Below are 26,388 nucleotides of genomic sequence, written 5' to 3'. Positions count from 1 at the left end.
AGACATTAGAATAGCATCTTCCCTTGTTCCAAGTAGGCACCCTACATGGAATCGTAATGAGTTCCAGATGTGTATCTTCAGGAAACTCTGCTCTGTTTACTGCCTCTTAGACAGAGTCATTTTCTACCCTGGCTGCTTTTTTAATGGACTGACAGATTTAACAGATTGAAAAGACCCATAGAAAAATTCACCAGACAAGATTGAGTATGCTTGCTTTTTTTTTAAAGTACAATATTTTGAGCTCACATCATTCCTGAAAATGATGGAAAAGGAGAGAGGTTTCTTTGCATGTTGTTATAAGGATTTTTAAAAATTAATCAGGGAAAACAATCTTTTTATATAGTGACTATCAATACAAGAGAATGGGTGGTTGTAAGCACCAATGTTGGTGTGTATGTGGATCTGTTTGAGCTCATTAAAAATGTTGTTTTCAGTTTTCAATAGTGGCAACTATCTGTACTTTGGATGGAGGGATGAGGGTGGAGGTTCATTCTTTAAGCTTGTGGGTTAAAGAACCAGGCTAGGCAACATCATCAGCAGAGTTTAGGGGATGTCAGGATTGGTGTTCTTCTGCTTATAAGGGTTTCATGTGGTCAGTAATTCTTGTGATGTTAAGGTCATGTCAGGTCAGGTTCACATCAGGTCAGGGTCCTGTGATGGGGAGGTCACATCAGGTCAGGGTCATTGGGAAGTGAAGTGCTGGTTGGAGGGGGGCTTGCATTGGTTGGTTGGAGGTTGGTGATGTTGCGGGTTGGTTGTGTGGTTGGTTTGAATTCTCAGGGGTTAGGGTAGATTGATGTGTCTGTTGATGGAATTGTGAAGCTGAGGATCTGAGCAACCACCCCACTACACACAAAAGAAGCTGTGTCTAGACCCTTTTCAGAAGGGCCAGGACACACTGCAGCACCACAACACTAAGAAAAGCAGAAGAGAAATGGCTGCCTGACATCTTTCTCTGCAACGGCTATCTAAAAAATTTCATATTCTGACACACAGCAGCCAAACCACAATGCACCACACAGCCAACCACCACGCAAAAACGAACCCTACTGTACATAAAGGGGGTATCAGAAATGACAGCCAGAATTCTCCAGCCTCTAGAACAGGGCTTTTCAACCAGTGGTACGGGTACCACCTGTGGTACATTGGCACCTGGCAGGTGGTACATGACCATCCTAGAAAAGTGGTAGTGGGGGAGGGGAATGAGCTGAACTGGTGGCAGCACCGCACAAGCCTGAGTGAGAGATGGCTGGAACTGCAGTGCTGTCAGGGCTCAGTGGAAGCACCAGGATCAGCGCCAGGCTCCAGCTGGAGCTCGGCACTGATCCTGGCGTGTGTGCTGAGCCCAGAAGAAGTGCTGATCAGCTGGAATGTTGCAGCATCTCCAGGGTCTTGTGATTTACATTCAGATGCTTGGCAACTGATTCATATTTATAACGGTTACAGTGTCCCAGGGTCATGTGAAGTGACCAAAACCTGCTGCAACCACCCAGCAGACGGGGGGAATAAAAACCAAACACCCCCCCCACCCCACCCCCACTGCCAATCCTCAACAGAAATGCTCACAACAATGAAAACCTTGGACAGGAGGAAGAGTGCCACTGGGCAGGCAGGCAGGTGTCTTGCTCGGCTGTGGCTTGGGAGCACTTTTTTCAGTGCCATTGTAACTTCAAACAGTCATTAAGCGAACTGTTGTAGGTTGAGGGCTACCTGTACCTCATCACTTCCCCCCTTTTTATTTGGTCATCAAGGTTTTTATACCTTGCTAGGCGACTGGTGGTACTCAGATGTTGCCATATCCTAAAAGTGGTACAATGGGTGAAAAGGTTGAAAAGCCCTGCTCTAGAAATAGCAATAGCCCACAAACACACAGCCACACCCCGCCAGGAATTATCCAGAACCAAAGACAAGATACAGAAGGATGAAAGAAATAATGTAAGACTTCTGGTTTGCCAAAGCACCCGACATGGACGTCTGGAGGATGGCTCTCGTCTTCCACATCCAGTTTTGCATCGCTGCAGGGTCCTAAAAGGGCCGAAGAGTCACCCTGACCAGCAAGAAGGGGCTTTTGTAGAAATGCGTGGGAGCTGCAAACCCCCGTTAGTGCCTGCATTCCCTTCAAACAGGCGGACGAAAGACTGGCCATAGCAACATGGCTGGTTACTAGGCTGCAGACAGCCGAAGTCACACTTACCACCAGGCAACATTAAAGCAGCATGGAAGAGACTGGTAAGATTCTTTTCTGATATTCCAATCTTCTTCCTTTCACCTAAATAAGCTGCTAAGTACTTTCCCCCTGTGGAGAGGGAGGGGGAAGTTTCAACTCTCCCTTCAAGAGAGTGGCAATCTAGCCTCCAGGGTCGTTTTTAAAAAAATGTTGAAAAAAACAAATTGATCTCAATTAGAACTTTATAACTTGTGGACTAAAAGCTTTTGACTACTTACTTCTTACTTCCTACTCTTATTTGAAAATTTGGCTCTGTTCTTCCAAAATAGAAGAAATAATTGAAAGAGATTTACAGATACTTCCCTAAAAGAAACAGAAAAGAAACTCTCTAAGCGCTTGGGAGACACTCAGTGGCCAAACTTGAAATTGAAATTGCAATCAGACACTCTTAAAAAAAACACACAGAGAGAAGAGATTTGGCTGACTCCTTAGAAAAATAAGATAAGACTAGCCTTCAACACCAGATGTGAAACTTCACCATGGAAGAAATAGAAAAACAAATCTATGCTATGATGAAAATAACTTGCCAAACTTATCAGTTCCTGTCTACGGCCGGCGATGAAAAAAACCAGAAAGCGTCTTGGAGAAGCAAACTCAAATTTTGACTACAACTAATAATTTATTGGGACAGAACACAACAGAAGAAATTGAACAATTAAATACATTGATGGAAGAATTAACTACTCAACAAGCACAGACATTTGAAGATAAAAATGAGAAATGAATGGAAGAAAAATTATATAGTCCAGGACAACTATATCAAGAGATGAAAATAATAAGAGGATTTGGTGTTTTCATCAGACCCCTCAACCCTTCAAAAAGGAAGACTGGAGGGTCACTTCAATACGATATAATAATACAAGAATTCTTTGATGACCCTGAAGCAAAGAAGCAAAAAATCATATGGCAAAGGAAAAAAGCAAGAATAAGATTGAAGAAGAATGGACATATCTAAAAGGCCTGAAACGGAATACTAAAATAGACAGGATTGTACTTGGATTATGAGAGATTGTTTTGATGAGTAGATTAAAATACTAGCTAATTAAAAAAACAAAAAAATAAAAACAAACTCAGATGTATGAATATTAACTGTTAAATCGAAATATTGAACTGTTTAAATGAAATTGATTAAGATGTATATATGTTAAGAATGATATAATGTAATCAATATACTTGGATGTAGTGATATGAAACGATGAAAGGATGTATTAAATGTTGAAATGAGAAATTTTTGGCTAATTTTTAATATGTGGAAATTATAATGAAAACAGGAATATTATATTGTTTTATCAACTTGTTGATATGGAAATGAAATAGATAAGATATGTATTTATATCACCAGGTATTAGAATTGTGTAAAGGGAAGGGAGGTCACCTAGAAATATAAAATTGAAAAACTTTCAAACATTTAATTTTAATATCAATGCAAAATTAAACCTGGAAAAGTAAAAAGTGTTCGATGTCTTAAAGATGGAATGTTAAAATATAAAATATATTAAAGTATTGATAAATGTTAGAAAACTACTTAATAACTGATGGATAAAAATAAGAAGTATGTTTATTTAGATAAGAGATAATATGTATCAAAGGAAAAAAGTGAGGAAATTCTGGTTATAACAAATTGGAGATTTGTAATAATATGTATTTGTACGAAATGGAACTATTGTAACCCAGACACCATGTTGCTTTTCAAAGATACTATTGTAACATTGGAAAATCAATTAAAAACTTATTAACTGAAAAAAAAGAAATAATGTAACTTAAAAAACCAACTGTAACAATTGCAACCGATTCTATGTGAGACAAACATCATGTCAATCAAAAACCAGGCTCCATGAACACCACGATCCCAAATCCCTAATCTCTACTCACATTGACACCAGACAGCACCAATTTGATTGGAGCAATACAAGAATCATTGATCATGCTACCACCACCCTCGTTTGCGGGTTTATCGAAGCCTGGCACAACACAAACAATTTCATCAACAGACACATCAATCTACAACCAGCCAATGATCACCTGAGAATTCAAATCAACAGCACAACCAACCAGCAACAGCACTGACCTTCAACCAACCCATGGACCCTCCCCAACCAGCACTTCACCTACCAATGACTCTGACCTGATGTGACCTCCCCATCACAGGACTCATCAGAAGACCCTCACTTGTGACCACACTTGACCCATCACAAGACCGCGATGTGACCCTCAGTTGACATGACCTCACCATCACAAGATCTACTGACCACCTGAAACCCTTACAAGCAGAAGAACACCAACAATGCCATCCCTAAACTCTGCTGAAGATGTTACCTAGCCTGCTAATGAAACATTCAGGAACCAGCCCACAAGCTCGGAGAATGAACCTCCACCCTTGTTATTTTCAGTCACTGACATGTTTATGTGATATCAGGTAAAAATGTAGCAATTTTTTTTAGCTTTGGTTATCCCACAAAATTTCATCCATTTTTAATTAGGATGCTTGTCAATAGTGCATGGCAAATAAGGCTGGAAAAGTTTCTTTTGCCATCATCTCTATTAGAAAAAAAATAAGTCCAACCCGATTTCTAATCCCTCTAGATCAGGGGTGTCAAACTGCCGGCCCGCGGGCCGGAGCATCACAGAGAAACCGCACCCATCCCATTTTTGGCAATGAGAAAAAGTTCCGATACGTTGCGCGATGTCACATGATGTCGCGAGTTTGACATGCCTGCTATAGTTCTTTTTTTAAAAAGAAAGATGAACCATGACTTTACATTTGTGTTCAAGCCACCATAAATAATTCCTGAATCAAAGCCCTCAAAATCACTACTTGAGAAAACTGGATTGTAATTCTTGTACATTCTTAGTTCAACCGATGTCATTGTCCAACTCTATGCCTCCAACTTTCCCTATGCCTTCTACATGTTTGTTTCCTTATACAAAAATTTAATGTCTTCTTCATAAAAGGCCTTTTGATAGCCAGCAATAGTTCATCTGGAAGCACTTTAGAATTGGGTGGCATTGACTTTCCTATTAACAATATCCTCTGCCAATTTTTATATGGTTCTGAAATGGTCTAGCTTTTTCATTCCCTCTTAAGGAAATAAAATTCTAAACCTAGAAACTTACCATGGGGAGGGGGAAAGAAATCTCAGTATTTTAATATTTGGTATGGATTATTTGTATACTCACCCTCCAGAGTTTGCGCTGGAATATAAAGTACAATGAGTAAACTTGAAAAGTTGGCATTATAAGCAGTGGCAATGCTGTAGAAGGAAACAAGATGGATATAGTCATTATTTGTCCTTTTTAAACACAGAGGAGATATATAGAAACAGGAAGTATCAATCACATTCATCAAATGTATTGTATTTAACATTTTGGAAACATTATAATTGTACTTGGGAAATCTCATCATACATCAAATCCCAAAACATGTACATGGCAGACACTGCCTGAATTGTGCCACTCAAACTGTGTTGACTCCATTAGAACCAATTGACTAAAATGCACTTGAATGAGTTAAAAAAATCTCTTATTATTCCTGGTGATAAGTGGACAATACTACCTTAATCTACTCAGGTTTATTTAGAAGAAAGCCCTGGTAAATCCAGTGAGACCCGCTTTTAAGTTTATGCATTCATTTATAAAGGGCACAGCTGCCCATCTTGTAAAACACAGCTCTGTGCAACTTACAAAAATATAAAACCTAAAGCAAGAGACAGGGCAAGCCACTATTAGAATATATAAAGAGAGCAAACTGCACTACCTTCTAGCACTGATGATATTACCTAGCTGGGTAATGAAATGTCTGCAAGAAAACTACTGACCTCGGAGATCACTAAGGATCCCATAGTTCCACCCTGAGTTAAAAACATTCTCTTCTATTGGAATCAGCTAAATAAAAGGTGATTTTCCTTCACACACAAAGATGTTTGTGTGTGAATAGTCAGAAAAAAAGAAGCATAGAGGCACAATAAGAAAAATGTGCTCTAGTTGCTGGCCAAAATCAGAGAAGAAAAAAAGGAGAAATTCCAGAGAGAGGAATTTAAGGGAGAACAATGTTTGTAAGAAGAAAACATTGTTATGTAATATTACTATTGAGTCTGATAACAGAGTATAATAATAGTAGTCATTATAATAACTGTAATTAATGTAACAATATAGAAAATAGAATAAAATATAAAGTAGAGGCAATATAAAAACACAGATAAACTTCTAAGTTTCACATTTCACTTTTATATCTTGGGTTTCTTTCAAAATAAAATATCTCCCTAACCCTTAAAGGAAAATATTTTTTTTAAAAAAACAGAAACCACTTGTTCAGAGTCCAGGGCTTTTGTGGTTCTTGAGACTCAGACTCAAGAGTCAATTTAATTGGAGACAGGTAAAAAAAATCATATGACAGAGGTCCCCTCTGAACTGCTGTAAGCAGTTATTGGTGGTGGCCACTAGCTTGTTTGGCTTCAAAAAACGGGTTGGACCAATTCATGGAAGTCATGCAAATAATGGCTATTAGCCTGGATGGCAGTCTGCCTGTCTGAAGGGAGACCAGTGGCTATCCTTGGTAGGTCATTGTGAGAATGCCCTCCTGAACTTGTTGGGCCAGAGGTGGGATCCAGCAGGCACCATTGATGCTCTTATGAATAAAGTAGTTTCAAAAAGAAAAGCAACTGCTGGTCAAGCATTATTTGCATTATTTTCCAGTCTCTTCCATGGCAATTTTCTCCCACTCTAATTTGATTATGGATGGTCCTGCCTATAGTATATGTTATGTATCCAGGTGCAGGTCACCTGCAAAGCAGCGGCCACTAGGGGGAGTTGGCCTCAACGGTTGGCAGGGAAACCTCGTGTCCGGTGGGAAAGCTAGGGCCAACCCCATTGGCTAGCCACCTAACTGGCCAGGTATATAAGGTAGCCCGTGTTCCTCAGCACGGGACTTCCCCAATAAAGGGCTGAACCTGTACTCCGGCTGGCGTCTCTTCCTTGTGTCAGACCCACTACTTTACAGTATAGAGCACCAAATAATTGAGCTGTTGCAAGAGAGCCAACCCCATTGGCTAGCTGCCTAACTGGCCAGGTATATAAGGAGGCCAGGTAGCCCATGTTCCTTAGCACGGGACTTCCCCAATAAAGGGCTGAACCTGTACTCAACTGGCGTCTCTTCCTTGCGTCGGACCCACTACTTTACAGTGGTGACGAAGGTGGGATCCTGCCGACGAAAGAGCTGAAGTCACTAGGGGAACGCATCGTGTGCTGGAGGGAAAGAGGCATCTTTCCTCCCCCCTCAATGCGACCGCCAGCACCCGCAACCCAGCCACAGCGAGCAACCTACGACCGGCCCCGGCCACTGCAACCGAGCACCGATACCAGCCACCGCAGCAGCCGGCAGGGAAACGATGGCAAGAACCGGACAACCCCACGAATTTGACACCCGCCACCTGGAGAAGTGGTCCCGGTACCTGTTGCACGCCAAGCTATACATGAGGTTCAACCAGATCTCGGAGGACAGCTGGAAGGCGGCGGCCCTGCTTTGTTTCGGTGGCCCTGCCCTCCTCAAGGTCGCTGCGAACCTGTTCTCCCCGGAGCCCATCGAAGCCGTCTCCTACCAGGACCTCATCACCCATCTGAACGCCAACTTCTGGCCTCGCATGTCCGTGCTGGCCTGGAGGTCGCAGTTCAAGAAGAGGGACCAGCGACCCGACGAGTCAGGGGCCGAGTACATCGCCGCCCTGCAGGAAGCTGCGAGCCCCTGCAAGTTCTTGAACCTGGAGGAACCGCTACGCTACAGGCTGGTTTGTGGCCTACGGAACATGAGGCTGCAGCAACGCCTGTTCGCGAAGGCCGAAGTGATGCTCCAGGAAGCCCAGGACACCATCCTGGCCCACGAAGCAGCCTGCGGGGCTGTCCAGGCCGTCCCCGAACAGAGATCCGGCAGCCAGGCGGGCGCCATCCACCACCAGGTCACCACAGCCAAGGATGAGGAGGACGAACTGAGCGTCGACCTCCTCCAGTGGAAAGCGGCCCAAAATCAATGAGACCGACGTCCAGACAAGCCCAAGCCGACCAACAGCTCACAGAAGTGCACAGGCTGCAGTGGAAACCACATGCGCACACACTGCAAGTTCTGGTCGGCCACATGTCAGGTCTGCAAGAAGACAGGCCACATAGCCACGGTCTGTCGTAGCCGCCGGCCCCGAGAAGAGATCCATGAGCTGTGCCCAGAAGACTCGCCGCCGAGAGGTACTGGGGCCCCAACCCAATCATGAATTGGATTTTTTGAGAGCCGGCTGGCCATCCACCACACTGGTAGCTGCCGGCTGCTCAAACAAAAAATTAAATTAACAATCCGCTTGCAGGGCGTTCCGTGTAACATGGAGCTTGACTTCGGCTCTGCGGTCTCCATCATCTCTGATGAGACTTTTAACTACATTAACGGCCGGAGCAAGCAGCGGATTCAATTGCGGCCCTCAAACTTAATCCTGACCGACTTTTAAAATGCCCCGGTCAAGGTAAAGGGGGAGGCCATCCTTTTGGTGCGGTTTAAGAGTCGCGTGGAGCATCTGGAGGTAGTAGTGGTAGAGGGCCGGAGAGCCAGCCTAGTCGGCCTAGACTGGTTTGAGGCCCTGGGGATCGTAGTCACAGGGATCCACCACACCCAGGGAGAGTCCATCTAGGCCGTCTGCAAGGAATTTGCAGACATCTTCGATGAGAAGCTGGGCAAGTACACAGGGCCCCCTATCTCCATTAAGCTGAACCCGAGCATCGCCCCCATTAGAGTCAGGCCGCGGCGAGTCCCCTTCGTGCTCAAACACAAAATAGAGAGCGAACTGGACAAGCTGGTAGGCCAGGGAATCTTAGAGCCCGTAGATGGGGGGGAGTAGGAAACCCCAATAGTTACCCCACTTAAGCCCAACAGGGAGGTGAGGATTTGCGCCGACTACAAGTGCTCGGTGAACCGCACCCTAAACCCGCACGCTAACCCGGTCCCCACGGTCAGCCATGTTCTCGCTTCCCTCCAAGGCGGTGCCAGCTTTGCAAAGCTGGATCTTGCGCAAGCGTACCAGCAGCTCACGGTCACCAGGGCAACGGCAGATGCACAGACTATAGTAACACATAGGGGAGCTTTCAGGGTAAACAGGCTGCAGTTTGGAATCAGTGTAGCTCCTGGCATTTTCCAGGAAATTATGGAAAAAACCCTCAAGGGCATCCCAGGAGTGTGCCCCTATTTTGATGACGTCCTGATTGCAGGAGCATCAGCAGAGGAACTGACAGGTAGGCTAAGGGAGGTTATAGCAAGGCTGAGGGCTGCTGGCCTCAAACTGAAGAGGGAAAAGTGCAGCATTGGCGTTCCTTCCACAGAATTCCTGGGGTTCAGGATAGATGCCAGGGGAATCCACCCCACTGAGTCAAAGGTAAGGGCTATCAAACTGGCACCCACACCAAAGAACAAAGCAGAGCTGCAGGCAGTCCTGGGCCTGCTCAATTTTTACCACACATTCCTTCCCCACAAGGCAGCCATCGCAGAACCACTACACAGGCTATTGGACAAGAAGGCAGCATGGGCCTGGACCCCTATCCACGACCAAAGCTTCAGAGCTTTAAAGGCAATACTGTCTGACAAGTCCACACTGACACACTTTATAGAATCAAAGCCCATATGCATCACGTGCGATGCCTCCCCTTGCGGTGTGGGTGCTGTACTAAGCCATCTTGAGCCTAATGGGGCCCAAATTCCAATCGCTTACTACTCTAGAACGCTGTCTGGAGCAGAGAGGAACTACGCACAAATAGATAAGGAGGCTCTGGCAATAGTTGCCGGGGTCAAAAAGTTCCACAATTACCTATATGGCAGGGAGTTCACAATTTATAGAGACCACAAACACCTGCTCGGCCTGTTCACAATGGACAAACAGACCCTCCAGATACTCTCTCCCAGAATGCTCTGGTGGTCCATCTTCTTTGCAGCATACAATTGCAAGCTGGTGCACAAGCCAGGGAAGGAGATGGGCCACGCAGACGGCCTAAGTAGACTGCCCACAGACACTACAGAGCCAGACCCAGCCGCAGCAACACAGGTCCTGGCTCTGCAGGAACTACCAGAATGCCCAGTACATGCCAAGGACATTGCAGCCAAAACAGCCTCTGACAACATCCTGAGTAGGGTACACTCGTGAGTTTGCACAGGCTGGCAGGACAAGTCCCCGGGACCTGAATTCCAGGCGTACTTCATCAGACGGCACGAACCTCCACACACCGGGGTTGCCTCCTATGGGGAAGCAGGGTCATCATTCCCACAGCATTTCGGGACAGAGTGCTGGAGTCTTTGCACGAAGGACATCTGGGGGTGGTTAGGATGAAGGCACTGGCTAGGAGTTACCTCTGGTGGCCAGGGCTGGACAAGGACATTGAGGAATGGGTCAAAGGCTGTTACACATGCCAGAGATCCAGGCCAGAGATGCCTCACGCCCCCGTGCACAAGTGGGAGGCAACACACACACCCTGGTCCCGCATTCACATTGACTACACGGGGCCCTTCCAGGGTCAGCTGTTTCTGCTAGTAGTACACAGCCACTCTAAGTGACTGGAGGTAGTCCCTGTAACCAACATGACCTCAGCAAGGACAATCCAGGTGCTCAGGGCTCTTTGCCACACAAGGCCTCCCCGACGTGTCAAATAACGGGCCTCAGATTACCGCTACTGATTTCCAGACGTTCCTGAAGGCAAACTGGATAAGACACACCACGTCCGCGCCCTTCCACCCATCGACTAACGGTCAAGCTGAACGGATGGTAAGGATGACAAAGGACGCACTCGCTGTATATGTATATAGTTATCCTTGTATATAGTTGGATTATGTTGTATAGTGTTAAGGGAGGTTTTTCTCAAAGGGGGGAGGGGTGTTATGTATCCAGGTGCAGGTCACCTGCATAGCAGCGGACACTAGGGGGAGTTGGCCTGGACGGTTGGCAGGGAAACCTCGTGTCCGGTGGGAAAGCTAGGGCCAACCCCATTGGCTAGCCACCTAACTGGCCAGGTATATAAGGTAGCCCGTGTTCCTCAGCATGGGACTTCCCCAATAAAGGGCTGAACCTGTAGTCCGGCTGGCGTCTCTTCCTTGTGTCAGACCCACTACTTTACAGTATAGAGCACCAAATAATTGAGCTGTTGCAAGAGAAAGTGCGGTAGCCCCTCCGGTTCTCTTTCCACAGTTTAGGCGTAGCCTGCTTTTGAAGACGTGGACTTAGAATCAGGATGCCTCCATCCACCTTAAATGTACAGGGGTGTCTGTTTGCTCTGAGAAAGAAAAGAATTCCTCCTTATCCTCTGCAATGTTCTGCAGTTGCTGCCACTGCTCTTGTTCTCCCCTCCTCCTCTTCTTTATCTTTATCTTATTACTAATAAGACTGCAAAGGATATAAATTCTTCCATTCTCCACCATTCAGTCAGAATGGAAAAAGCTTCTTGGGTGAGAAGCAAAATGTCTTCAGGGAAAAACAAAGTCCAGTTGCCTCTTGAAAAAGCACCAAAAAGCTGAATGGCTGAGAATTGCCATAGACACGTATTACTAATACTTAATAAGAGTTGTTATTAATCTGCACTGGGCTGGGCATTATGTAGAATGCATATATAATCTGTCCATGAACTCATGGTGGAAAAGATAGAGTCCAAAGATGATCCATAACTTTTTATGATAGTTGTTTTTTTACACAAAAAACCCTTCATTTACAGTTAGCTAGAGGTAGGGGGAAAAATCAGATACTCACTGAAGAAAAAATATTTGTGCTGATAGTTATAAGGCATGTATTTCCTTTTCTGCAAACCCAACTGTAAAAGAAAGAAAGTCATGAAAAAAGAAATATCCTTTATTAGATAAGGCTGAAACATTGACAGTGGAGTGGCTAAATAGTTTCTGTTTTGATCTGAAAGGCCAGGGTTCAGTAAAATCTGTTGTTTCTTACCTCCAAAGAAAGAGGTTCCCCTAATGACAAAATAACGGGATGAAATGAAACGTCTGGGTCCTTCTGAAAACAGTTGGGTTTAGCATGATGCTGGGAATGGTGCAAAGACCACCAATTAGCTGACAGCCCCTGTATAGGAAGAGTGAAAGAAAGCATTGGGGCACTTTTAAAAGATTACTTGACTATTTACTACAGTAGTATTCTGCTTTGAAGAGGCTACATAGAGTGTCAACACTGCTATGTTCTTGCTTTGACAACAGATGAAAATGCAGCCATTTTCTCTTTCCCCTTTTTCTTACTCTTAGAATTAGTTGGTGCAGGGAGGGGGGTTTCGGATGCGAGCTCAATTAGCTCGCATCCGAAACCTGTGGGAACCCAAGGACAAACTGGGTCCAGAGCTGTTAACCTTTAGGCGGGCTGGAGAGCTGGGGAGAAAGCCTGTGCTTTAAGCTAATTGGGGAATGTGCTTTATGACTGTTTATTGGGGGTGGGAATTGTATGTTGTCACTTTGTATCCAGGGGAGGGGAATTTAGTTTTTGGGTTCACCTATGTAGTGCTGATACTTTGTTTCCCAAATAAGAGATTCTTTAAGGAAAATAATGCCTCAAAGTTCTTTTGAAGGGTTTCATCTGTCGGAACCATGACATAGAGGAGATTCCACTGAACCTTTGAATCAGATTTTCAAATAAGTTTGAGAGGTTGAATCAGCTGACTCTGAATTATCTTTGAGAGGTTCAAAAACAGTTTGAAGATTAAATGCACTTTCCTGCTTTGAAGAATCTCAAGCATTCATTGCATATATGGACAAACCCGGGGGAATTTGAGTACTGTACTGAGCTCTCTAATATTAACTTTAAGTAGGTGGCAAAAATTTTGTCACCTTTTCAAACCCTGTTTATCAAAGCACTGGAAGATGTGCTGCTCTGCTGTTTGTGTATTTAGATATTTGTTTGGGGGGGGGAGAAACAGAATACAAAATCGAGGACTAACTTTATTCCGCTCTGTCTCACTTTTAATGAATCTTGCTCTTCCTTGCCTCCACACCATTTTATCATTATTCTTTTTTGACTCACCTGCAGATATCTGTCGCTGTTAGATTTGTGTCCTGTATTTTCCTACCTTATTTATCTTTAATCAGGCTTATTGATCAAGGTGTTATCACTGGCACTTAATCAGGCTTATTGATCAGGGAATTTTATCACTGGGATTTAATCAGGCTTATCTTACAGTTGTAGCAAAAGCAGGTGAAGATAACACCTGGTATGCTAATTCTCATCTGATTTCATTGCTAATGTTGATACAAAGGTTTTAATAGCAGTGTTGGCAAATAGGTTACAAATAGTTTGTTATTAAAATTGATCAAACATAGGCTATAGGCCAGGGGTTGGCAACCTTAAACACTCAAGAGCCACTTGGACCCTTTTCCCACAGAAAACACTGGGAGCCACAAAACCCTTTTGACATCTAAAATGAAGATAACACTGCATATATAGTTTTTTTTAACCTTTATGCTATGTATAAAAAAATATAGTGTGTTGCATTTATGAAATCAATGAACTGCTACAAAGAAAACAAATTTTTATTTCTGCATGCAACAAAAACATTTGAACTAAAAAAGACGCTGGGTCGAAGGTTACTTTCAGATAAAATACTCAATGTCTATTTGAGTCCTCGTATTTAGGAAATAAAAAGCTGGTGCAAACTATAAAAACTACAAATAGAAAAATAGAAAAGAAAAAATTGCAGGAAAAAAAAAGAAAAGGACAGGAGGAAAAAAAAAACCTTTCTCCTTCATCCCAAGAGGTAAAAACAATTTTAGTAGCTGATCTACCATCTTTAAATACAGCATAATTATCCCCATATCTATTCTCTTAATTAAAAAAATCAAAATATTCCATTAAACGTTCTTTACTATAGGTCCAGTAAGGACAACCACATATATTCATATTCTCCCTCTCCCTCACTCTCTTTCTCTCCCTCCCTCCTTCTCCCTCTCTCTCTTTCTGCCCATTCATTCATTAATCCAGTCCAAGTGCCCACACAGGCCCACACACTCAAGTTTTTCTATCTTGTGGGGATCAAGAGGTAGAGGAACCAGCCTGAACAGAATGGGACAAATGAACAGAGCTACCTTAAGACACCCACTGCATCTCCAGCATCCCACCACAGCTGACATACTATGAATATTCTTATACGGTGGGTCTCCACTGGGCGCTTGTCTCCTGCCCTTGGTCTGCCAGTCCTCTTCCCCCAGCCAGTGTGTTTGTGTGTGTGTGTGTGTGTGAGAGAGAGAAAGAGAGGGGGGGGGAGGGAGGGAGGGAGGGAGGGAGAGAGAGGCACTTGCGCTTCTCTCTCTCCCCCTCTCTCTTGGGGGAGGGGGGGGGCTTTAAGGCTGCAGACCTTCTGGACCTCCGTCTACTTGCAGGTTCCAACCAACTGCTTTGTATCTCGCCGAGGTCACCGGGATGTAGCCAAAATAGCTGCGATCGGAATACGCAGATAAATCAGCGTTACGCTGGCATTGAAGGCAAGCGGAGGCAACGGACGGAGCAGGCAGGGCTCACTCAAAACATCTAGCCTGGGAGCCGGGGCAGCTCCTTCGGACTAACAGACTGCCTGCTAGCTAAGTACTCGGAGCTGGCAGCCTGGCGAGCAGTCTGACTGCATGCTGTGGCGGAGCTGCTGCCACAAAGGCCACCCCCATTTCTCCTCTGCCGCTTGCCCTTCCTGGGACGGCCTCACATGCTCTCTCGCTCAGCTCCTGCGCACGAGGCAGTGGTGTCCCGAATGCAGGAGATGGAGGAGCCCTGCTGGGCGGAGGCGCTGCCGAAGAAGCGAGACCTGGGTGAGGGGGAGCGAGGGAAAGACAAGCAGGCTGGGGAGGGAGCAGAAGGCGGCTCTGCTGCATGCGGTAGAGGAGAAATGGGGGTGGCCTTTTTGGCAGCAGCTCTGCCGCGGCATGCAGTCAGACTCGCTCGCTAGGCTGCCAGCTCCGAGTGCTTAGCTAGCAGGCAGTCTGTTAGTCCGAAGGAGCTGCCCCGGCTCCCAGGCTAGACGTTGGGTGTGAGGCCTGCCTGCTCCGTCCGCTGCCTCTGGTTGCCTTCAATGCCAGCGTAACGCTGATTTATCTGCGTATTCCAATCGCAGCTATATTGGCTACAGCCCAGGAACCTCGGCGAGATACAAAGCAGTTGTTTGGAACCTGCAAGGAGACGGAGGTCCGAAAGGTCCGCAGCCGAGATGGCCTCTTTCTGTCTCTGTCTCTGCAAATAGTGGAGGAGGACTGGGAGCTGCAGTAGAAGGCCACATGGGGCTCCAGAGCTGTGGGTTGCCGACCCGTGCCATAGGCCATGGACTAGTACTGAACTTCGGACTGTTTGGGCCACGTAAGTGGCGGCCGAGCTTGCAAAGCTTTCTTTGTGCATGGCAGGGATTAGTTTGCACATGTGAAACCATCCCCTCTCTCCCGCCCACCCTGGCCGCCAATGCCAGTCTCTGGAGCCAGGAAAGTTGAGAACCACTGTCCTATATGAATCAAGTCTTGCCACCTTCAGATCTTAAATTTGGATTGGCTCTCAGTTAATTTGCACATTCATATTGTTTATTGCAAGTGAAATTCCATTCTTGGTCTGTAGTTATTAATGAGATAGATGAACAAATAGTTTGATTTAATGTAAGAGAGCTTTCTATGTTCTTTGAGTGGGAATGGAAAATGGGAATCCCATTTGACACATTGTTATAAATAACACAACACATTTGATACTTACTGATGAAATTTTTTCAGGTACATTTGAAATATTTCCTATTCCTTCCCTTCAATTCTGTGGAACATTCTAAGAATAATATACCTTACTTACCTTTAAATGGCAATTCACAAATTCATGAAAAAGGTGGTTCCATTTTGGATTGCTGAAGACTGAAAGATGTCCCAAATCATGTTGCAGCCAGCCTGCTTGAGACTAAAAAGAAAGGGTGATACACAACAGAAGGGCCATCTTTTGTCTCACTCCTACATCTCCTGGGTTGGAGCTAGGATAACTAAAATAAAATTTCATTCTAGAATTTTTTTTATTCAGTCAAAGGGGCAGCCACACAGAGAAACATTCCAAACAGGATGTGCACAGGAAAGCTTTTCTACAATATAATTGTAGATAAAACCATCTTCCAGAAATGTGATAGACAGTGGGAAGATATGGTTCTTTTTTATGATGTATTTCTATTTGTGTTCCATCAAGAGCCGTGGTGGCGCAGTGGTTAGAATGCAGGCTACTTCTGTTGATTGCCAGCTGCCAGCAGTTTTGCAGTTCAATTCCCACCGGCTCAAGGTTGACTCCATGCTTCCGAGGGCGGTAAAATGAGGACCCAGATTGTTGGGAGCAATATGCTGACTATGTAAACAGCTTAGAGAAGGCTGTAAAGCACTGTGAAGTGTGTTATGTATCCAAGTCATCTGCATAGCAACAGCCACCAGGGGGCGTTGGCCTGGACAGTTTTGGTGGGAAACCTAGTTTCAGTGAGAAACCTAGGGCCAACCCCATTGGCTGGTCGCCTACCTGGCTGGGTATTTAAGGAGGCCAGGTAGCCCTTGTTCTGGCAATACGCTACCCCCCCCAATAAAGAGCTGAACACGTACTCCGGCTGGCGTCTCTTCCTTGTGTCAGACCCACTACATTACAGTGGCGACGAAGGTGGGATTTGCTGCCGACAAGGAGCTGAAGTCACTTGGGAAGCGCACCGCACGCTGAAGGAAGGAGGAATCTTCCCTTCCTTCCAACGCGACTGCCAGCCACCGCCCCCGGCCACCCACACGCCGCAATGACCGACGGGACAATGACACGAGCTGGGCAACCCCGCGAGTTTGACACCCGCCACCCAGAGAAATGGGACCGGTACCTGTCGCACGTCGAGCTGTACATGAGATTTAACCAAATCTTGGAAGACGGCTCGAAAGTGGCAGCCCTGCTCTGCCTAGACGGACCAGCACTCCTCGAGGTCGCCGCAAACCTGTTTGCTCCAGAGGCCATCGATACCGTATTATACCGGGACCTCGTAGCTAAGCTGAATGCCAATTTCTGGCCCCGCAGATCCAAGCTGGCTGCCCGAGCCCAGTTCGAGAGGAGGAACCAGTGGCCCGACGAGTCCTGGGCTGATTTCATCGCTGCCTTACGAGAAGCTGCCGTCGCCTGCAAGTTCTCAAATTTGGAGTAGCGGCTACGAGACAGGCTGGTTTGTGGCCTACGGGACACGAGGCTGCAGGAGCACCTGTTTGAGAGGGAGGAGGTTTCGCTCCAGGTAGCCCAGGACGTCATCCTGGCCCACGAGGCAGCCTGCGGGGCCGTCCAGGCTGTCCAGGAAGCCAACCCCAGCGGCCTGGCAGCCAGCATCCACCAGCAGGTCACCTCAGACGAGGGCGGACAGAGCATCGACCTCCTCCAGCGGAGGTCAACCCCCGACCATCGAGGCGGACGCCCAGACAAGCCCAGGTCCTCTAGCAACACTACCAACCCGCAGAAGTGCACAGGGTGTGGTGGAAACCACGTGCGCATCCTCTGCAAGTTCCGGTCGGCCACGTGTCGGGCCTGCAAGAAAACAGGCCACATAGCCGTGGTCTGTCATAGCCGCCGCCCCTGAGAGGAGATCCACAAGCTGCAACAGGAGGAATCGCCGTTCAAAGGTACTGGGGCCCTGACCAAAACGCGAATTGGCTATGTTGAGAGCCGGCTGGCCATCCACCACACGGGTAGCCGCCGGCTGCTCAAACCCAAAATTAGATTAACAATCTGCTTGCAAGGCGTTCCTTGCAGCATGGAGCTTGACTCCGGATCCGCGGTCTCCATCATTTCGGACGAGACCCTTAACTACATTAATGGCCGGAGCAAGCAGCAAATTAAATTATGGCCTTCAAATTTAGCCCTGACCGACTTCCAGAACTCACCGGTCAAGGTAAAGGGGGAGGCCACTGTTTCCGTGGGGTTTAAGAGTCGCGAAGAGCACCTGGAGGTAGTAGTGATAGAGGGCCAGAGAGCCAGCCTAGTCGGCCTAGACTGGTTTGAGGCCCTGGGAATCGCCGTCTCCGGGATCCACTGGATCCAGGGAGAATCCATCGAGGCCATCTGCAAAGAGTTCAGACGTCTTTGATGGGACGCTGGGCAGGTACACAGGGCCCCCCATCTCATTCAAACTAAACCCGAACGTTCCCCCCGTTAGGGTCAGGCCGCGGCGAGTTCCCTTCACCCTCAAGCACAAGATCGAGTGCGAACTGGATAAGCAGGTGGCGCAAGGAATCTTAGAGCCGTAGATGGGGGGGAATGGGAGACCCCGATAGTCACCCCACTCAAACCCAACGGGGAGGTAAGGATCTGCGCCAACTACAAATGCTCGGTGAACCACGCCCTAAACCCGCACGCTTACCCGGTCCCCACGGTCAGCCACGTTCTCGCTTCCCTCCAAGGCGGCGCCATATTTGCAAGGCTCGATCTTGCGCAGGCATACCAGCAACTCACAGTTACCCGGGCAACGGCTGATGCCCAGACAATAGTGACTCACAGGGGATCATTCAGGGTGAATAGGCTACAGTTTGGGATCAGCGTAGCTCCTGGCATTTTCCAGGAGATCATGGAGAAGATGCTCAGGGGCATCCCGGGGGTTTGTCCCTATTTTGATGACGTCCTGATCGCAGGAGGATCAATGGAGGAACTGGCAGGTAGGCTGAGGAAGGTACTAACCAGGCTGCACACTGCTGGGCTCAAATTGAAGAGGGAGAAGTGCAGCATAGGGGTCCAGTCCACAGAATTTCTGGGATTCAGGGTAGATGCCAAGGGAATCCACCCCACAGAGTCCAAGGTGAGGGAAATCAAACTGGCACCCACACCCAAGAACAAGGTGGAGCTACAGGCATTCCTGGGCCTGCTTAACTTCTATCACGCATTCCTTCCACACAAGGCAACCATTGCAGAGCCACTTCACAGGTTACTGGACTTCCGTCCACGACCAAAGCTTCAGGGCTTTAAAAGCACTACTGTCGAATAAGTCCACAGTAACCCACTTCATCGAGACAAAGCCCATATGCGTCGCATGTGATGCATCATCAACACACAGGGTTCTCAATGTGGGGGACCTGGTCTGGGCAAGGAACTACGGGGCAGGGCATCCATGGATTCCGGGGACAGTGGTTGAGAAAACTGGACCCCTCTCTTACATCGTGGGGGTGGAGGGGGACAGACACATAAGGCGACACATCGACCAGCTCAGAGGAAGGGTTCCTGAGTGCACCACACACGCCCAACAGAAGAGCCACACCCCAGGGGAGGTCAGCCCAACCGGAAACAACTCAGAACCAGAACCAGAGGAGGAGGGCCTCCTGCAACCAGCTCTGCTCAACCCAGCACAGAGGCTTCACGAGCCGGCTGTCCAAGTCCAGGGCCAAGCCACACCCAGACGGTCCACCAGGCCCCACAGAACACCTGCCTATTTAGCGGACTATGTGTGCAAGTGACCTTTCAGCAGTTGAATGGGTATCGGCACATTGTATATAGTTGTGCATGCATACAGTGGTAATGTGGTTCTTCTCTAAGGGGGGAGGAGGGTTATGTATCCAAGTCATCTGCATAGCAACAGCCACCAGGGGGCGTTGGCCTGGACAGTTTTGGCGGGAAACCTAGTTTCGGCAGGAAACCTAGGGCCAACCCCATTGGCTGGTCGCCTACCTGGCTGGGTATTTAAGGAGGCCAGGTAGCCCTTGTTCTGGCAGTACGCTACCCCCCCCAATAAAGAACTGAACACGTACTCCGGCTGGCATCTCTTCCTTGCGTTGGACCCACTACATTACAAAGTGGTATATAAGTCTAAGTGCACCTATTCAGTTGTTATGAGCCTTCAGAATTTTGCTCTAAACTGTTTGGAATAACGAAGGTTGAGCAATTAAGAAATAATAGCTGAACCCGATTTCGAATTTGAGGAATTGGAATCTGATCTGTTGCTGTGTGTGAAAAAGAAAGTGCTTGGTTTGAAAAATATAGAATTGCCAGAAAAGATTAAAAAAGAATAGGAATATAAGAAATTCTGAGATAATGGATATGATGAAAGATGGACTGGACTTTCTTGGGAAGAAGAATGTTGTGTTGTCAAGGAGAATTATTCAACAATGGATGTTGCAGAATTATTTACAATTATTAACTTTGAAAATGAGATGCAATTGTTGGGAAAGTTCCCAGTTAAAAACCCAGGCAACGGTTTCACCCAAGAAAGGTATTTGATCCTGGGCTCAGAGATAATGACTGGGGCAATTTATGGTAAATAAGAAACTGTGTAGACTTTCTATGAGTAAATTACAACAATAAACTGTTAATAGAGTGCTTTGAACATTAATTTTACTATTGCTTAACCTGTTTACTATTTTTTCTTTCATATATGTAAGGTATGACAGGTCAATTGGGTTGCAAATAGATTTACAAGCTTATAAATTTTGGACCTGCTTTGCAAGTGGGGGAAGCTATTATTGCTGAAATAGTTTTGTCAGTGTTTAACCATAATATGTGTTTTTATCCTTTTTAAAAAAACATTTTTTCAATGTTTGTTTAGTTTTGTCACTATTTTTTTATTTTGTATTTTAACCTTTTGAATAAAATAAAATTGTTGGCAGAATTATTTGTTGGGCAAAATAAAAGTAGTTTTTTCGCTAACTGAATTGCTTAATTGCTCAACCTTCGTTATTCCAAACAGTTTAGAGCAAAATTCTGAAGGCTCATAACAACTGAATAGGTGTTATTTTCCTTACAGAGAAATTATTTTATTTTAATTTAGTTAAAAGGTGCTGTAGGAATCCTATCTAATGGGAAATTTAATTTTGTCTAAAAATAAATTTAATTTTGTCTAAAAATAAAATCAAGCAAATTACCTGTGCAAGGGTCAAACAAAGTGTCGCAAGAAGAAAAGGTGTTATAGATGTCCCAAAATACCACAACACAAACCAGCCAGCAGCATCCAGCAGTAAAATGTGCAGAAGGGTCAGGAAAAAGAACAATTGGTTTGGCTTGAAGAGTCCCATCTTTTCAACAGTGGACACCAGCTCCCGAAAATCTTCTACTAATAATTTCTATGGGGGGAAAAACGCAACAAATTTACAGGTATTTTGACTCTATGAATACTGCATAGCTAGCCAGTGGCCTCAACAGTTAACATAAAAAACTCTTGGTTTGGAATTGCCATCCTTTTCCTGCCAAACTTTTTATAGAGGAATTAAGAGGAAACTGCTAGACAATTTACTACCCACTTTGGGGACATATGGATCATCATTCATCATTCAATTAATGACCATTCAAAGTTACTTATGACCATTTTTCATACTTATGATTGTTGCAGCATCCCACTTGATCATATGATCAAAATTCAGAAACGTGGCAACTGGCTCATATTTATGATGGTTGCAATGTCCTGGGTTCATGTGATCACTTTTTGCAACTTTCTGACAAGCAAAATCAGATTCATTTAACAACCATGTTACTAATTTAACAACTGCAGTGATAAACTTAACAACCGTGGCAAGAAAGATTGTAAAATGGAGCAAAATTTACTTAACAATTATATAGCTTAGCAACAGAAAATTTGGGCTTAGTTGTAGTCATAAGCCGAGGTCTACCTGTAATGGAGAAACTGACACACACAGAGAAATAAATACAGTGATAAAATCATAAAATGTGTTAAATAAAATAATTTTATGACAAATTGATATAGCTTTCTTGAGTGTCCACAAGTTGACACCAATTTAGAGACTCCTCCAATGCACATAGTGATTTGTGATCAGAGGGTTATTAGAAGACATGGTGGTACAGTGATTAGAATGCAGTATTGCAGGCTAATTCTTCCCACAGCCAGGAGTTTGATCCTGACTGGCTTAAACGGTGACACAGCCTTCCATCTTTCCAGGGTCAGTAAAATGAGGACCCAGATTGTTGGGGGCAAAATGCTGACTCTGTAAACCACTTAGAGAGGGCTGTAAAGCACTCTGAACTGTTATATATGTCTAAGTGCTATTGCTATTGTTATTAGTTTAAAAAAAACAGAGTGTTGTGTTATTCAGAGTGTGGTGTACATATATTTATTGTAGTATATATTTGTTCATTAAATTAATTTATAGAGTGCATTTGTAATATATTCCAAATTCATTTAAATGTAGTATTTTATTACTGATATAAAATATGTAGTTAATATGGATTATTAATTAATATTAAATATTTATTATTAAATATTTATAGAACTGTTACTGGAGGATAGTACCATCTATGCATCCACCTATATTATTTCTTTCCTATATTACTACTTTCATCACAGTCACATCATTTGATGCCCATTGGCCAGAAGTCCCACCACAGGCCATCCACAGGCATGACCAGTCCTGTTTCAGTGCTGTGCCCAGGCCAGAAACCTGACTGAAAAGGATCCAGATAAACCATTTTCTGCAGATTCTCTGAGGCTGCATTGCAACCACCTGCTTAGTAATTTTAAGGCTGGGATTGATTAGGTGAAGGCTGAGGAAGGCAACCTGAAAGAACTGGGTTTACTTGCCCAATCTTATTGCCCAGCTGCATTTTTTTAAAGTACCTTAGATCTTGTTTGGCAAAATCAGATAGAAGATCATCTGATGGGACATGAAATGAGTTTGCTCTGCATCCAAAGCATGAACAGGATACAATTATGTACATTCACTCTATATTGGATGCTACCTGGATAAGACTTGTTGAGATGACAGAAGCCTCATCTTGTGAGATTATTTGGATTCAGGTTGACTATGTGGAGCCTAAAGAAGCAAATTGGATTATCTCTTTCTTATTCTCACCTGTGGAGTCCTGCTTGCTTAGTGGAAGCAGACAGGGGGATGAGAGGAGTGAAGATATCCTTCAAATGTATTTGGGGAGGATCAAGTGGGGCTTCAGGAAAATGAGGTGGAGAGTGGAAGGGAATGAAATGGCAAATACTAAGATCACTTCATAATTAAAAGTCTGCCAAAGGAAATGGACTTTTACTGTTTTTATAAATACTAAGAGATTGGGGTGAAGTACAAGGGCAATGCAGAAAGATTGAGGAATACCTTATAAAAATCTCTTTTTCTGACCTTAACAGCAGATCAGTTTTAATGACAAAAGTGATCTTTGAGTCAAGCCTTATAATATTTAAGGCTTTGCATTTTAACACCATAAGCCACTACCTCAATTTTCTGTCTCCAAACTTACATTTTTACTAGGTTCAAAGCTGGGCTGATCAGGTGCCAATTCCCCAATCAAAAGTGATGCCATGTGCTTCCTTACTAGAGTCTTGTCAACATGAAAGGCTGTGAAAGGATCCTAAAGCCAAAGCATAAAGAAAAAAGAGAAAAAAATATTATAATAAAGAACCAGTTTAAAGGCAACCTGGAAGAAACATGTTTAGGCTAAGTGATTATACTTGATTTTTACCTTTCTTCTTTCCAATTCAAGGTATCACAGGCATAATTCCCAGGAGGTGTTTGACCCAGGATGAAATTATTTTCCTTCAAGAAAACAGTTCAAAGGACTTCCGGTGGCGACGCGACGCTGAAGACAGCCATCTCTGGGCTGTCCGCTCCGCGGCTTTGTTGAATTGCTGAAAACAGCGCCGATCAGCTGTTTTGGTGATTCAGAAGCCCCCTCCCCGGGAGAAGAGGAGGGGGTGAGGCCCCAGGTAGGGGTTGAGCTCTCCGGGGCCGCCTGAGCTTTAAATTTGGGCAGCTGAAGGATCGAGCCCCCCCGAAGCCTGGGTTTGCTCCGGGCTGCGCAGCGCCTCTGCTCCGTGTTTTTTGGAGCAGAGCCAAGTGTTAGCAACCACCCCTGCCAGAAGGAAAGACTCTTGAGTGTGAAGACGCAGGCAGAGCGGTACAGGAGGTCAAGGTGAAGTGGACTTTTACTTTTACTCTCTAGTTCAATGGACTTTATGGCTTTAAAGTGAAAGTGCGCAGTAAGTGAAAGTGGGGGAAGATGGCGACTAAAACTTCCAAAGTTCTCCGGAGTGCGGGGGCTTCCCCGGTGCAACAGACCTCGTTGCAAGCTTTGCTTCCTCCTGCACCTGCTCCGGCATTGACGCTTAAGGATTTACAGGATGCCTTCGAAAAGCATTCACAATTAATGTCAGATATGATGGATGAAAAGATGGAAAAGCTGGAGGAGAAACTGGAGGAGAAGATGGAAGAGAAGTTTAGAGCAATGAGGGCAGACATCTTGCCTGCAATTGAAGGTGTGGCTGTATGTGTTCAATGTTTGGATGAAAAAATGGAGGATCTTAGTCAAAAGAATTCCATATTAGAAGCAAAAGTATTAGAGAATGAAAATATAATGGATAAAATGGATGGAGACTTGACCCTCGTCCAGTACCATCAGATGGAGTTTGCTATCAGAATCAGAGGCTTAAAAGAGAATCCTAAAGAAGATTTAAAGCAGTTGGTCCCTGAGGCTTTGGAAGCGGTACTGGATCAGTCAGCAGCTGAAATTGAGGGAAGTATAGACAAAATCTTTCGTGTGAACTCATGGATTGCAAGGCAGAGGAAGTTATCTAGAGATGTGGTGGTTTACTTTACAAAGAGAGCAATTAGGGATGAAGTTATCCAAGTTGCTTATGATATTAAGCTTGTGGTTGCTGAGCAAGAAGTTTTGGTCTTAAAAGAGATTCCTCCAAAAATTTTAAGGAGAAGGAAAGATTTTGCCTTTTTGGCACAGGAACTTAAGAAATGTGACATCAAGTTTAGATGGGAGATTCCAGTGGGCATGGTGGTGATGCATGAAGGCAAGAGACATCGTTTGGTCACAGTGACTCAGGCACGTGATTTTTACAGTAAAGTTTTAAAAGCAACCCCTCCACCACTTTTGGAAGCTGTAAAGGGAATGGCAAGGGAAAGCCTCAAGATGCTGAAGGAATACAGACAGAGGAGAATGGTACTGGAGGGGATCAAATTACAGTTTCATCGGCAGCTGCTGGAGAGCAGAGGATGACGCGTGCCGCCTTAAGACGAGTGAGACAAGAGCAAGAGCAAGATCAGCAGAAAGTTATGGAACCTCCAAAGCGTACTTATAGCGAAGCTGTGGGAGGGGCGCAGCCTAAGGAAGTTAAAGGGGTCCTGGCAGATGTGCTCCAGAAGCTTCGGGATGCCAAGAATGGCGACTAAGTTCCTAACCTGGAATGTTAATGGATTAAATTCACCACAGAAGAGAAAGAAAGTTTTTCAATATTTAAAACAATTTAAGACTGATGTTATCTGCTTGCAAGAAACGCATATTAGGGTTATGGACCAAAAGTACTTGTTGAACTCAAGGTTGGGTACGCAATTTATTGCTTCTGCAATGAATAAGAAAAATGGAGTGGTTATTTATGTTAAGAATACTCTGACAGCGGAACTAATTGAAGTAGATAAACAAGGAAGATATGTTATGATAGATTTGCTGTTAGAAGGCAAAAAAATGCTTTTAGTTGGGCTGTATGCTCCTAATCAACAACAAGCTGACTTTTATAGTTCACTACATACAAAGATTACCCATTTGGATTATAAATCTTTTATTTTTATGGGAGATTGGAATGGTGTCCTGGGTGTACAGCTGGACAAATCTGGTTTTTTTAAGCATGCCCCGAGTCATGCTAGATTGCCTAAATCTTTTTTTGAAATGAAGGATGATCTGGAATTGCGAGACATTTGGCGAGAAACACATTTACATGAAAAGGATTATACTTTTTTTTCTGATAGACACCAATCTTTTTCTAGGATTGATTTTATATTACTGACTGATGATTTTTTTTCTAGGATTAAGAAGATAAAGATTTGTGCAAGAACTATATCTGACCATAGTCCAGTCTGGTTAGAGATCAACAAGGACAATAGAGATAGGCGCTCCTGACACGTAAATGAGAATTTGTTTAGAAATCAGAGAAATGTGGAAGAATGCAAAAAGCAGATGAAGGATTTTTTTGAAATTAATATGAACAAGGATACTTCTATGGACATGGTTTGGGATGCTAGCAAAGCCTATATGAGAGGGGTGTTAATATATATGAATAATAAATACAGACGTAATTTGGAAGTTAGGAGGAAAGAACTGGAGAATGAAATTAGGGAAAAAGAAAAGGCCCTAATTTTGAATCCATCGGATGTGAAGATTAAAGAGGTTATTAACTTGCTAAGAGGACAATTTGATAAGTTGATGGCTGATCAGGTGGCA

The 26,388-nt window shown here is 44.8% G+C and overlaps 1 protein-coding gene across 1 annotated transcript in view; it reads right to left on the bottom strand.

Annotated features, from left to right (window-relative positions):
* Positions 1–26,388, bottom strand: part of LOC310631684 (acyl-CoA (8-3)-desaturase-like) — a gene marked incomplete at both ends in the record, with an annotated part of 53,595 nt that overhangs the window by 13,779 nt on the left and 13,428 nt on the right. The window contains 6 exons of the mRNA XM_083348340.1: positions 5,405–5,478; positions 11,980–12,040; positions 12,175–12,303; positions 16,033–16,134; positions 21,072–21,269; positions 23,404–23,514. Of these exons, the coding sequence (XP_083204466.1) occupies positions 5,405–5,478; positions 11,980–12,040; positions 12,175–12,303; positions 16,033–16,134; positions 21,072–21,269; positions 23,404–23,514 (675 nt within the window). The remainder of the gene's footprint in view (positions 1–5,404; positions 5,479–11,979; positions 12,041–12,174; positions 12,304–16,032; positions 16,135–21,071; positions 21,270–23,403; positions 23,515–26,388) is intronic.

This window comes from Vipera ursinii (genome assembly GCF_947247035.1).
Source record: "Vipera ursinii genome assembly, chromosome: 1".
Classification (NCBI taxonomy): Eukaryota; Metazoa; Chordata; class Lepidosauria; order Squamata; family Viperidae; genus Vipera; species Vipera ursinii.
This window is presented reverse-complemented; position numbering and strand designations above follow the sequence as displayed.